Source organism: Pteropus alecto, unplaced genomic scaffold, assembly GCF_000325575.1.
Source record: "Pteropus alecto unplaced genomic scaffold, ASM32557v1 scaffold3, whole genome shotgun sequence".
Lineage (NCBI taxonomy): Eukaryota > Metazoa > Chordata > Mammalia > Chiroptera > Pteropodidae > Pteropus > Pteropus alecto.
Window position 1 is genome coordinate 33,908,941 of NW_006442484.1, and position 14,783 is coordinate 33,923,723.

The 14,783-nt window shown below is 37.4% G+C and overlaps 1 protein-coding gene across 5 annotated transcripts in view; it reads right to left on the reverse strand.

Moving 5' to 3' along the window:
• RBMS1 (RNA binding motif single stranded interacting protein 1) overlaps window positions 1–14,783 on the reverse strand; it is a 196,781-nt gene that overhangs the window by 38,623 nt on the left and 143,375 nt on the right. For all 5 annotated transcript variants that reach the window (XM_015596575.2, XM_015596578.2, XM_015596576.2 and 2 more), the window contains exon 3: window positions 2,432–2,490. In XM_015596575.2, the coding sequence (XP_015452061.1) occupies window positions 2,432–2,490 (59 nt within the window). The remainder of the gene's footprint in view (window positions 1–2,431; window positions 2,491–14,783) is intronic.

Below are 14,783 nucleotides of genomic sequence, written 5' to 3' on the forward strand. Positions count from 1 at the left end.
GGGTCTTGAAAAATAACTCTATGAATAAGGGGCAACTACTGTACCAATGTCAAAAACAATTAAATACCGCTTGTTGGCTAAAAACTGACAACAACTGAAATGTAGAGCAACTTAATCATGAATTTTTAATTTTTAAATTTAATGACTGAGGTACATGTTATTCAGAGAAACGTTTATTTCGGCTTAATGTTTTCTCTTGGATAGAGGCTCCAAAATATGTTTTGTGACAAAAATGATCTGTGCCCTCTAAGGTCTCTAATTTCCAGGTATAAAATTCTTTGATCCGTTCAATCTTAAAAAATTAGTATTCAATACAAGCTGTCTTCATTTATAATAATGCGCAATAATTTCTTACGCATTATCTATATTCATCCATCCATCCATCTACCTACCATCTTAAGTTATCTAACATGTCAACTGTCTTCATTATGAGCTACATGTTGTGTTATTTCTTTTCCTTTGTCCTTCTGAGGAGCTCTCATTCTCGCTTCTAGGATTTTATAAACTCAGCCCTGCTGTAATTATTCTCTCTCCTCACTCACCTACCTATCCACCAGAAACCTGTCCCCATTTGTTCATGAGAGGCCTGTGTGAGACAAAGAGCCCTGCCTGGTTTCTGTCATTGCCCACAGGCACAAGGCAGCATCTCCGAGGGTAAGTTTTAATACATGTTGTATTGAAAATTAGTTCTGAATTATTCCCACCCTTATTTCAAAGTCTCACAAATCTCTCCCCTTACTTTCAGATTCTTTCCAACTGTTATGGGTTTGTATTACGATATGTATTAGGTTGAACATTAGTATTTTTTTTTTTTTTTACTCATACCTTTTCTAGATCATGTCGAGCACTAGGGGCATTCTGGTTTCCAGAGACCAGGTTCTCACTGGAGAAGAGTGTACAACAGTAGTTTTCAGTGTGGGGGTGTGGTGACTTCAACCAGGGGGACCTCTGGGTCCTCTCCCTCACTCACGGAGGGCAGCTCTGCTTTAGAACACATTTATCTGCCTTATAAGCTTTTTTTTTTCCCCCAGGAGAGGCGGAAAGGTGGGGTAAGGCCATCAAAGGCTACAGAACCACTTGTCTACTGTGATTTTTCTCTTGGGTTGAAACTAATTTTTGAGATCAGCTTCCTGTTTTACCTGCAAAAGTCCATTTTTCTTTATAAAACCAAAAGATTTTTTTCTGCGTCCCTGTTCTCCCAAATCATTTACAATTATGTTAAATAAGACTAATCTTGGCAACTAAGTGTAAACATTTCAGTCTACAAATTAACTCTCTTTAATTTGTTTAAAATTTTTATTGAGTACCACTCTACACAAAGCAGCTCTAATTCACTGTCCCAAGGCAAAACTGCCTTAATAGGCCATGTTGATTAAACATGGGCTTAAACATTTGCGACAATAGCTCCTTTAAATTTAGGAGCTTAGAAGAAGAGACAGAAATACAATGAACCTCTTCAAGTCTAGATTAAAAGGAAATGGCTGGCTCCTAGGTGAAGCCCTACTACAGAGTTCATTTACGTTCTTGCCTTTTTCAGATTGTGCTAAGCCACAGCCGTCACCACTACTTGAAAAACTGGGGTCTAATTAACAAGGAGATTTGCCTTCTCTGCCTATTCCTGTCAACCTTATTTCAATTCATGGGGTCAGTAGTTAGACTCAAAGTCAGCTGACTCCATTCTTCCCCTTTCCTAGAAATCACATGCCTATTGTTTAGATGCTGGATCATTAAAAGTCAGAGGCGGGGAGCATCAGTGCTGCCTACTGTAGACGCCTCCTCTTCCAGCTCATGGAGTTGGATGAGCTCATCCTAATTACACGGAAAACTGAAGGTCAGTGCATCAAATTAATGCAGCAGCATATTTTCAAAGGGGCGTATGACCTCCCCTCCCTATACAATTTGGTCAGTGAAAATGGTTCTTTCCTCCCTGCTGCCAATATTGTCAACAGGCATTCAGGAGAGAACAATTGGGAGTATTGAAACATGTAATTAAGTACTGCTTAAAACTACTCTATTCTAATTAATAGAGCCAATTTGCACAATATGTAATCTTTTCAGTTCTTTAGTACAGTCCAGTGGTCTTCAGTAAGCAGCTCTAATCTCCTCAGGCTCACGAAAGAAAAGCTGTTTTCTAACTCTACTCCCCTTTTAAGAGCAGGGGCTAAATGCCAACCAGTATTTTGCATGTTAACTCCACTGGCGTCAAATCTGGGATTCTGGCAAACTGCTAACTGCTGTTGGGTTTCCAGCCAAAACTCGACCAGGGACGAACGTAAGCAATATGCTGACATTATGCAAGACAGAAACTGGGTGACACATAAGATTTGGCTTTTAATAAAATAGAGGTAGTTTTGAAACCAGAGATCATGTTTAAAATTCCAGCATTTTTCTAAAGCTACAATTTAGCAAATTGTTAGCCAAGGAAACATACCTTTGCATTTGTTCGTTGTCTTATCCAAAATTGCCTTTGTGGAGACTATTTTCCCGTATCTAAAAGACAAAAAAAAAAAAAAAGTTATAATCAAGGAACCTTTATTAATAAGTCCAGAGAACACAAATACTTTTCAAACATCTGCGAACTTTAAAGCACAAAACGTTCTTTAGTAGAGTACAGGAAATGAGAATTCTAAACTCAAAACTAAACTAAAAAAAGGGAATGGTTAGGCGTGCCATTGGAATCTTTGGATTAGTTTGATGTGTAGCTTTGAGAAATTAGGTACTTACCTGACAATCTTGGGACCAAAAAAAAAAGAAAAGAAAAGAAAAGAAAAGAAATGTGAGCTCTATAAAAAAATAGGTTTTTTTTCCCCCCTAATAACATGATATCTGTGGTCAAATATAAAGCCTAAGGCAAGGTTACAGAATTATTAAAGTATTGTGATCCACACAGCCTTTAAAACTAATGAGGGGAAAGCTCTCTGCTTTATTTCTATTCATTTTGGTTTTGCAGACAGCACTGCATGACTTTAGAGCATCACAGAAGGTGTGTGTGTGTGTGTACACATGTTTAACACATTTGATGGTATATTTAAAACAGGTCTTTTTAAACCTAAAATCTGAATAACTGTTTACAAACATCTTTACTATGCTTCTTTTAACTCAGAGATAAGTTATACAGTATACACACTAACATGTGTGTAAGAAATGGGCAATCAAGAAGAGAAAACAATGAACCAGAGATTAGGCATTGATTTATGAGGACTTGTATGAGAAACGTGTTCAAATCCCTTAACGTACAATAGAAGTTGGGGCTGGGGGAGGGAGAGGAAAAACTTAAAGCATTAAAATTTAGTACACTGCTACTGAAAATGAAACGGCAGTATAAACATATGTACTAATTTTACACCCTTTCATAGCGACCCCACCACAATGTATAGCACTGCTATTTGTGTTTGTCTTCTTAAAACGGAGGGGAAAAAAAGCTTTGAAAAATAATGTGTAAACATTATTGGGACTTTGGGAAATACACATAATTTACATATCTGAGACTCGTTTCCTCATCTATACAGGGTACATTCCAAAATTTTACTTTCCTATGTATTTGCTTTAAAAAGTTCACGTTTTCTCTAATATTGGTTTCTCATGAATGATTCTGAAGACTATAAGGCGTCTTAAAAGTTTTAGGAAACAGAAGTATCTGTAAAGCATTTTAAACCACTTTAAATACTATAGGTTTCTATTTTATGCATTGAACAAGCTGAAATATATTTATCAAGAAGAAACAAATGGCTTGAGCTACCCGCCTCCCTCAGTTAAATTTCACTGTGTAATCATGTAATCAAATGATTACTAACTAGGCATGAAAGTAGAGATAATTTAAGGTTCAAATGACAGTTACATCCAACAGGCATAATGTTGCACAAACACCTTTAAATCCCTATAGAGATTCTGAATATTTATAACAACATTAACACAGGTCACTAAGCTTACAAAAAAATAATTTAAAAAATCTGCAAACCAGAAAAAATATGATTCAAAGACCACCTTTTAGCAACCATTTATCTACCTAGGTTATTTACATGCCTGATATTTATCAGGGCTCTATCATTAGCAGAAGTTTTATCTGAACTGCTCTGGGATTGCATCTTTGTCTCATACCTTTCCAAAAGTAGGGAAGAAAGTTGGTATGACTCCAATTTAACATAAGGGGGTTGAGAGTAACAGAGATTAAGAGACTTTGCTTGAGGTAGCAGAGTTCAGGGTCTTTTGTAAACCAAACAGAAGAAAGGAAATTTAGAGAAGGGCAGGCGCTAGCCTGCTACCCTACTGGTTCTCTCTCCACATTAATGATGGGAAAGATAAAGACACAGAGAAAGTGGGAAGTGGGAAAAGAGAAAAGGCCCTTGGTAGCACGGATACTTGATCCATGCCACACTCCCTTCTGGTTTGGGTTCTCTTTGATCTCTTTACTGCATTTGACATTACTCCTCACTTCCTGTACCTCTCTGCCTCTGCTCCGGCTCCCAGGATCCCATTCCACTTTCTGGGCTTTTTTTCAGTGGTTCTTTACCCATTTGGCTTCCTCTTCTCCTTAACTAAGTACTTTCACCACGTTTACTATGTGGTCCTCAACACTTCCTATTCCTAGGGAATTATCCACTGACATGGTTTTAATTAATGCCATTTCTCTGATTATGCCCATTTTTCTCTCCTTCCTGGGTTGTTTTTATTTTTAATCCCATCAAAGTTTTAGTTTTTTGTTTGTTTTTTGGTTTCCTCTTTTTTTATCTTATACATCCTAGTATCTTATTAAGATTCTTAAATATCACTTCATGCCCACTATTTTCTACATCTCATCCCCAAAGAAGCCCAAAAACATCTTTCCCAATCTCCCCTTCATGTCTCTTCATTTGACAGAACTGCCACACTCACAATCTTTTACCAGATGTGAAGTCCTTGAGATATTATCAACTCAGCCATTCCTGAACCCAGTCAGTCAATAACGCTCCTGAGTTTCGTCTCTGACATGTTGCTAATAGTCATTCCTTCTTTTCATTATGCCTAGACCTGTGCAAAAAGCATATATATCATAGTTCTCCTTGCCCACAGCCTCTGCTCCTTCCAATCCTGTCTGCTGCATTCATTACATTAAACATCACCCCTCCATTACCCCATTCTACCCATGCTTGATTGAATTTGAAGAACCTGTTCAAACATTGTTTTTCCATGAAAGCTTCACTAATATCCTCAGCCACTGAGGTGACCATTTTATAAGAAACCAGAAAGGGGATTACATTTACTCAGTTCCATGATGCCTAAAAACCCCAAAACTCAAAAACAAATTGTTTAAGTTCTCACTGAAATTTATCTATGAAATAATTTTGAGAAACATTTCCTTTACACATTGAGTATGAAAGGAGAGAAACAAAATGGAAGACTTCTTCTATTAAGATAGTGGAATAGATTTATTTTTCAAGTTGTTTTCTTTGTTTTAAACACAAGAAATAAACATGTAGTTCATGGTTGAAAGAGGGATAAATAGGGCAGGATGGGGTGGAGTATGGGAAAAGAGATATTACTGAAATTTATCAGTTTTACTTTCTATCGTGGTTTTTATCATGATTTGTGGGTTAAAACTGAAAGACCATGACTTCCTAGAAAGTGAGAAAACAGTTTTCACTCTGTGAAACAACTGCATACTAGCTTCCTTGCAATCTAGTGGATCAAGAAGATGCTTACCTGTGTTTACCATGGGCTGTTGAAAGGTTTTCCTCTCCTAAAATATCTGCTTTTGGGGGCTGTCCACTCAGTTAAACAACTCACAGTACAAAAGGCTCTCATTAAAATATAGACCCCTGAACTGGAAGATGTTAACACTTTAAATCACTCAGGCCCTGGCTAAGTTAGCTTCTCAGTGAGTAATGCAGTCACTGTTGTGGGAATGGAGTGCAGAACAAGTAGTTTTGATGACATGAGAAAGGGCTCTAAAACATGGAAAAGAGCTATCTATCAAATGGCATCTCAGAGAACAGAAAAGGAGCAGCAGGTCTCAGAGCAGTCACCATTTCCCTCTACCTTTTACCTGCAGTATAATGAGGGGCAGTGGATGTGAGGGGAGGAGACACCATTACAGGTGATTAACACTTAGTCTAAATGTACTGTCAATCATCAGTGCCCATGAGAACAACAGATATCTGGGTAAAAACTCATGAAGCAACCAGATTTTCACCTCTCCTTGTTCCTATTTATACCTTAACTTGTTTTTTTTAAAAAAAAAGAAATCGAGTAAAAGGGACATACAATGTCTTGGGAGAAACAGGCCACCTGACTGGCAAATGCACTCTAAGAACACTAAGGAGAGGCATGTCCAGGAAAGCAAACTACAGAATTTTATGGGGAAAATGTGAATATAAAGATTCTTTGGGTTTTATCGGGCTTCAAAGTAACAAGGCTCAGACCACAGCCTTGACTACTCAGAATATAATATTCTTTGCTAAGAGAAGATAATCCACTCCAGAGGAAGCTCTGACAGTAAAAGGATAAAGAGGACTAAGAGACGTGACTACAGAATAATTAGAATTTCAAAAGGAGAGGATAACAAGTAAAAACTCACATTTAAACCTATTGGTCCGAGTGAACCTGGCTGATAAAATCTTTTGCTTAGAATCTACCAAAATTTCTTTTGTTTGCACCACAGCTTTAGTCATTTCTCCATTTCCATTTATAGCTCTTCTTTCATCTACTGGAATATAAAATCTAAATATATTTTACTTTGCACTTAGTAAATAAAGCTTAATTTTCTCCTCTGCCCCCAATACTTAGTTCCTTCTAAATTCTACATTTTGTTAATTAACCTTAATTATAAAAGCAGTGCTTACTTATTATAATTAGAAAACACAGAAAAGTAGGTTGACATATTAAAATCACCTGAAGTCCTGGGTATGAATTCTACTACATATTGGTGCATATCCTTACAGACTTTGTCCAGTGTGAGTGTACATCTGTGTGCACACACACATGCACACATGCACAGACAGACACACATTTCTCTACTAGGGAACTTGCAGTTTTTGAACATTCCCAGTTATAGGCCAAGGCTCTGAAGAATAGTGTCTACTCTACTCACCACCAACAGATGGCGGTAATGGTTGATAAGTGGTTTTAATATTTGTCATTCCAGTTGTAAATTTGTTAAAGGCACCATGGAGTCATCTGCAGTGTTTGTGTTTGGGAATACTTTATGGACATTATTAAACCTGAAAAAGCAATGAGCGTGTGGAAAATAACGAGAAGTGTACACATAACGTAAACAACAAAAGATTTTAAGTTTGAAAGAGGGTAGGATGTTGCACACACATGTAGGATGATTGTTTTTAACAGCTGAACTGCTTCTGGACAAGAGAGACTCATGCATCCATCCTGTGAGAGATGCTGTGCCCGTGCAAATGACATCAGCAAGAAGGAGGGAACAGGGGACTAAAATGAGAAAAATAAAACTTCTGAGTATGTGGCTATATTATTAACATCAACACTGGAAAGCCTCAGTGACTTAATGCGAAGGAATAATAAAAGTAACAGCTTATATTTATACAGTTTTTATTTTATGTCACGCACTGTTCTAAGTGACTTAAGGTCATTTACCTAAATCTTCACGACAACCTTTTGAGCAGATAAAGTATTACTGCCACTTTGCAGATGTGAAACTGAGGAGCAGAGTGATGGGACCTATTAAAAGTTGCACAGCTAATAAGTAGCAAAGATGGGAGGCAGGAAGTTTGCTTTGGCCAACCATTGTTGACAGCTGCAGAAACTTTGGTCACAAAACAGATTGTTCCAACAGTTCAAAGCAATTCCCATCTTGAATCTGCACAGCTCCAAACCAGTGAGCAGATGAGGGCAGACTCCATAATTGTTACAGTCTCTAAGGCAGATGCTGATACCATCCAGAAAGGAGTTCCCTGACTTTCTGGATAGACGACATTGCTCTATATGGAATAAGAAACGCATCAACAGAACACATATACAGTTATCAGTGAGGAGGAGGCATGACTGGTTTTAAAGCTAAAAAAGAGCAACCCATGTATCTACTTGCTGAGAATGCATTTGGACCCTACAAGCCAAAACCTCTCATTATTTTAGAATTGTTAGGGGAAAGGAAAAAAATACATACATATATGCCTACACGAAGATGATACTGTACATGTAATTTTCTAACTTGCTTTTTTCTGCTGCTTTATTATTTCAGTGGCTTCCCAGAAAAAGGGGATTTTCTAAAGTTTGCTTTAGCTCTTCTAACAGTGGCTAAATAGGGGAAGGAAAGAAAGTATAAATTGCATACATTTGCTTTGCTAACAGAAGAGTTTGGTGGAGAATGAGGACACAAATAAAAAAGTAGGAGTCATTTATCCTTGTTATTCTGAATCCTCACTATCTTGAATAATTCAGCTGGTTATATTACTTTATTTACTTGGTAAAGGAAGTGGTAAGCATTATCTACAAAACATGTGAACTTTACAATGAAGCAATCGATATCAAACAGATTTTGTAAGGCTTTATCTTTTTGGCCCCAAAGATTTTCAATGTTTTTATACGACCAAATATGAAAAGTAGAGAAAGACATTTCCCGCTTTCATTCCAGTTTTTTGGCTTAACTCTCACATTGGATAATCGCCCCTTTCCACTCGTGTTGTATAGCTGGGCGTGCCTTTGTGAATAAACGATTCCCAGTGTGTGAGAACAGGAAGTGGCATCTTATGCAGCTGGAACTGGAGCCAGGGTTTGAAGGAGAATGTCTGGCAGGAAGAGCTGCTACAGCACTAAAGGTCAGAAACAAGCCTGGTGCTGAGGGTGAATGAAACACAGGAAAGACAAGTAGTCAAGAAAAAGATCAGACTGAGAAATCAACCTGCAATATTTATAGCAAATCTACAGTATGCCCTTCACCATATAAGGCCTATGAAAAAAACATATAAGATGCCATTCCTACCATCGGGGGGCAGAGGGCAATCTTTTGGAGATGTAAGGAATTTTTAATATTAAAAAATAACTAAGAATACTGTGATCTTGTATGGTAAATGCTAAATAAAGGGGAGTATAAGCTTAAGATGAAAGTCAAGTTCAGTGAGAAAGACTCTGGGGAAAGCAGGAATTCAGGTGGGCTGTGGAGGGCAATAAACAGAAGAATCTGTCTCATGCAACCTATGTGGGAGGAGTAGTGGAAGCCGAGCCTGAAAAGGTCTTATGGCGCCACGGGTTCCAGGAAAAGGAGTCAGGGAACAGAATGTGGTGGAGGTTTTGCAACTGCAGAATGGTATGATGAAAGCAAGATTCTAGTAAGATTAATGAAAATCTTATGGCTACGATTAGCAGAGAGAAATGTCACATTTTATGTTATTGTAATTTTTTTTTTTTATCTTTGTGTTCAAGTAATAACACTCCAGTTCAAGAAATTAAAATGGAGGGATGAGAAGAGATAGGACACACATGGAACAATTCTAAAGAATAGGAAAGTTTTAAGACAGAGTGCTTCTTTGAACTAGCCTTAAATGCTTAACTTGACATCTGAGAAGAATCACCCATGGTATCTGTGCTTTGGAAAGCCAGTGGCTTCTCTGTAAATGCAAAGAGGATGGAGAAAAGGAACCACCACGATTCACTTTTCTGAACTGTCCTGGAAAGGGACGGTGAGTTTCAGCCTCAGTCACAGACACACAGCTTGCAAATTAGAGATGATTTAGCATAAACTCGGAACATCCTCAAGTGGTCTCATTCTCGTCTAGACTCGTCTTATAAAATAAATTACAGAAGTTTTGGGCCAAAGTATCACATTTTTCAAGAGAAAATATAGATCTACATATCTGATTTTTACAACATTAAAATTTTAAGATAAACACATCCTTTCAGAATACAAATAAAAGTGGTAATTTGCACCCAAATTTTGGGATTAATAACCTCTTCTGACTAAATTTACAACCATTCCTGTTAATCTGCCTTTTCAATAGTTCTGGGTGGCATGGCTAATCTATTATACATGCTGCATAAAAGTAGCAATTGATGCTGTTTACTGCATGTATGGCTTGAACTAAATAATTCATATAGAATGAACATTAAAACTGCCCCATCAGAAATGGCTAAGATGCATTTTTTTTTACCACATTCTATGAAAAACATATATCTCTCTTCTAAATAAAAAGCACTCTGCAAAGCGTTTGATTTATTACATAGATGTGCTATTACAGTTTAGTATCGTGTCTATTATGGTCTGCAATCAAGGTAAAGTAGCTTTACACTATTTTATGGTCTTTTAAGAGCACGTCGCGCAAAGGGTCATTTACATTATCTTGTGACACTTTTTTTTGCCACAAGTCACTGTACTGCAGCACTTATGGATGCAGTCACAGATGGCCAGACTCAAATTAGTGCTCCCAAGTACTAATATGTGAGAAAGAAAATAACACACGCTGAAAATGGAACCCAGAATTTTGCAAGTAAAATGTAAGATTATCTATCATAAAAATGAATCCCTAAAAGTCTCAAATATTGATTAATGTCTAACTTTTAAAATAAAGGCAATTTGATTATAGAAACTGGTCTTTCATTTCTGAATTGAATTTATGAAGTGACAATGATTGAGCATTCCTTAAATTTCCTTTCTCTTCCACCAAAATCTGTAATTATTTTCTTTGCTTTAGTAATCTCACCTTCATGTTTATGTAGTACTTTATCATAATGAAGACAATATTATGTTGAAAAGAAGATAGAGTTGCAACCAGAGAGACCTATCCTCAAGTGCTCTTTTGGCTAATAACAAGCTCTATGACTATGGCATACCTGTCTGGTCTTAGTAATCCATTCTGTAAAGCTGCATGACACCTACCTTCACAGGACTATACTTAAAAGGGGCTAGCACAGTGCTTCACACATAACAGATATTCAATAACTATTAAATTTATTCTTTCTTCCCACCGTCCTCCAAATAAGGGCACTTTTAATTCTTTTCACGTGAGAGCACTAAACTAGACTACCTTTTTATCTTAATATGGAGTGTTGCCAGTGTTAAGAAAAGGCAGACCTACTACCATTTTTATGGTTACTTTTCAGCACAGTTCTTTGTTTACTGTAACTATTCAATATATACTGGTTGAATGAAACATAATCATGTAATATGAATTTTTCCCCCTTAAAGTACTTGGTGTGGAAACTTAAGGGACATTGGCAGTTAATAGGGAGAGGAAAATACTACATTTTGCCTTGAAAAACAGATATGACCATGTACTTTATCCCAATTTAACGTATAAAAACACATGAAGGAACCAAGGTAGTTTAACAGTTTAACAGAGTTAAAAACTAGTACTAAAAAGAAAACTGTAAAATGTTGGTGGGTGGAACCCCAAAAAGCCTAGGAGTTTTTGTTCCTAGATTGTTTTTTTTTTTGAGTATCTCTAAATTTGTTTGCTCCTTTTAAAAGAAATCAAAACTGGAAATCTCTCTCTCTCACACACACACCCCCCCCTACCAAAGAACCGTGGCAGTCTACAGAAACTGAATGCATTAAATTCCAACATTGAAAACCATAAATGACTGCTTCATTCAAAACAAGAATAGCGTGACAGAGAGTAAAAGCAAGCATGTTCTTTGAAGCAAAACAGTTATTTGAACTATTAAAACAGAGTGTGCAAATTACCTAGAAATTTCTCTTGATTCTGACACAAACTTAAAAGGCAGAAGTCAAGCTGGACATTTCCTAGGGACACTAATGCTGGCTTTGATCCAAAACATGGCACCAGTGTATTGATTTCCAAAGGCAGTCAGTCCATCCTTTGCTAAAGTAATAAATCCTGACTGCCCCACGACCTTGAAGAGACAGTCTGAAGAACAGACTGGAAAGGAAAATAACATCTATTTTACTCACTTCGGCGCTAAGAAATCTGGGGATATAATATAAATGCATTACTAGTAAAAAAACACACTCGGACTGTCTAAGCCAGGGAATGCTAGTGCAGCCTGCCAGCACAGTTGATGTTTCTGAATTTAGATATTTTGTACAAGGGTCACCTATGACAATGGCCATGGCTCTAAGAATGATCTGATGAAAATGGATAAATAGGGCTCCCACATTGGTTTCCTACTGGCTTGCCTCTGTATAAAGATGTCTATATTAACACTGCAGGTATAGATAAACCATTGTTCCAAAAGCAGACTAGTGCGCCTCTGAAATTTTACAATCTTGACACCTAATAAAATCAGAGAGGAATTATCTTTATGTGAGAGAACCAAATGTTTCAAGTTACTTTAGTATTAGTTCCACAAAATTACCATATCCCAAATAAAGGTAATATGCCTCACTCTCCAGATAGCCTGAATTCACTGCATTTTCCAGAAGACATTCTGAATCTTCTTTGCAAATAAGGGGGCTGTGAAGGGAGATAGGGGCTGAAAGTATTTCTTATTTATATGAGAAGATTCGGGCTAAATAAAAATCATTATTTGCTTACAGATTAGATGAGGATATCTGGGAAGGGGAAATTTGGTTTGGATGAGTGAGTAACTGGTTAAATAAGTGATTGAGCTAAAATCTGTCAGTCAATGTGCTCACAGCATGGAGGAAAGCCTCTAGGGATACACCACGAGGCTCTGTTCTTGGCAGGCACTTTTTCAATATCTAAACAATGACATATATCAGGTAACTGATAGCACACTTATTAAAAATATAAATGTCCAAAAGCTGGGTGGTAATGGTGAATGTAAGATGTCAGAATTAATACTCCGAAATTATTTCAACAAGCTAGATGTATACTTGGCTAAAGCCAACACTATAATAGGGAAAACTAAGTCTTACATGTATGTTCTGGGTTGGGGGGTGGGAGTGAGGGGGAGATCAATTGTACAGATTTAGGGAAAGCCTCGGCTTATTTACATGAAAAAACCTGGGTACTTTGATTAAGAACAAGTCCAAGTTCTCTGGGAAAAAAAAAACCCAAAAACGCAAAAAAACAAACAAAAACAAAAACAAACAAACAAACAGACTCAGGCTACACTGAGAAAAATAAATGACCTGGATCATAGAAAGAAATTATGTTCTTAGGCCTCTTTGTTCAACAATCTCCAACACCCACCATTATGGGTTGAATTGTGTTCCCCCAAAAGATATATCAAATTCTAAGTAACAGTGCCTATAAATGCAATCTTATAAAATAGGTCCTTGCAGATACAGTCAAATTAAGATGAGGTCATTAAAGTAGGCCCTGATCCAATGGAGACACATGCCTTTATAAGACAAATGTGGACACAGGTATAGACATACCGGGAGAATGCCGTGTGATGAGCGAGGCAGAGGGTTTCGGCTGCAAAACAGAACACCAAGGATTGCTGGCAAACCACCAGAAGCTTGGGAAGAAGTGAAGGAGGATTCTCTCCTACATTTCAGAGGGAGCATGGCTTTGCTGACATCTTAATTTGGACTTCTAACCAGAACCGTGAGACAGTAATTTCCGTTGTTTTACACCACCCAGCTTTTGGCACTCTGCTACAGCAACCCTCGGAAACTCACAGAGCTCCAGCTTGCCTATATATTCCTATACAAGTCCCCTTACCTGTCGCCCTGCTCCATCTTAATTTCCTGACCTTAAAGATGTTACTTCATCTGGGAAATTCAGTGTTATTCTGCAAGACTCAATTTAATGGTGCTCTCCAAGAGTAAGCCTTTTCTGACCTTCCCTGGCAGAGCTAAGCACTGCCTCTGCACTACGTCTATGGCAGCAAGTCCCCACAGAATCTTGGCGCAACACTCAGCACTCTGCTGCATTATCTACATGTCTGCGTCCCCATTATATGTGTGCCCTTGAACTTTGTATATCAGGTCCCAGCACAGTGCCTGACGAATAATAAAACTGTCAAAATTCAGAAGAAAAGGAATAGAAGAGTAAATAAATGAATAACAGTAGCTGCTTTCATTGTGCTGTCTACACTACACATTTGCTCTAAACACTTCTTTTTAGCTAGTATGAACTCTTTCAGAAGAGAGTAAGTACCATAGACAAAAGTCTAGAAATCATATCCTACGTGGAAGGAAAAGTTGCTTGTAGAGTTGGCCACCCTGGCAGTGTTCAAGTAGAGCTAGGTGACCACCTGGGTCTAGGTCATTTATGATGCTGCAAAGAAGTGTCTCACAAAACTAACTTAAGAAGACATGATCACAGTCCGTCAGTGGTAAACAGAAAAAAAAGTGCAACGAATTTTTCAAAAAATAAATTTATTCTAAGATTATGTACTCCTCACATTTTTGCTATTAAAATGGACTTTTTATGAAATAGTGATGAAAGATGGTGGTTGTTTCAGTGTATGTCTCTTTTGACCAGATAAAATTTGGATTCTAGACTGGATCTCTAATCTTAATTAGTTCTGTTTAATGTGCTGGTCCTTAAAATCCAAAAATTTTGGAAGCACTAAACTATGGTGGGTTGGTGGGCAGGAGGTTGAACCCCTGCCTTGAAAAGGGAACTGGACTGGATAATCAATAAGACTAACATTGATAAGAATAATGGTTATGTGGACAGAATGACTGGGTAAAAGAATGGCAAAACATCTTTTAAAAACCACACATCAAAGCCACACATCCATTTATTTTAATTCTGAGTTATAAACTGGAACAAAAACAGCCCAATAAAATGCTATAAAACTGTATATGAATTGACCATGTCCCCCCCAAAAAAACACACATAATAAAAAAATGAGAACATGAACAAGGCTTCTCCATAGCTTTCTTCACTCTAGTTCTCTCCAGGATTCAGCTAAAGTGGGCATGTTATTAGCAATGATGCCTCCTTAAACTTCCTGTAACTCTC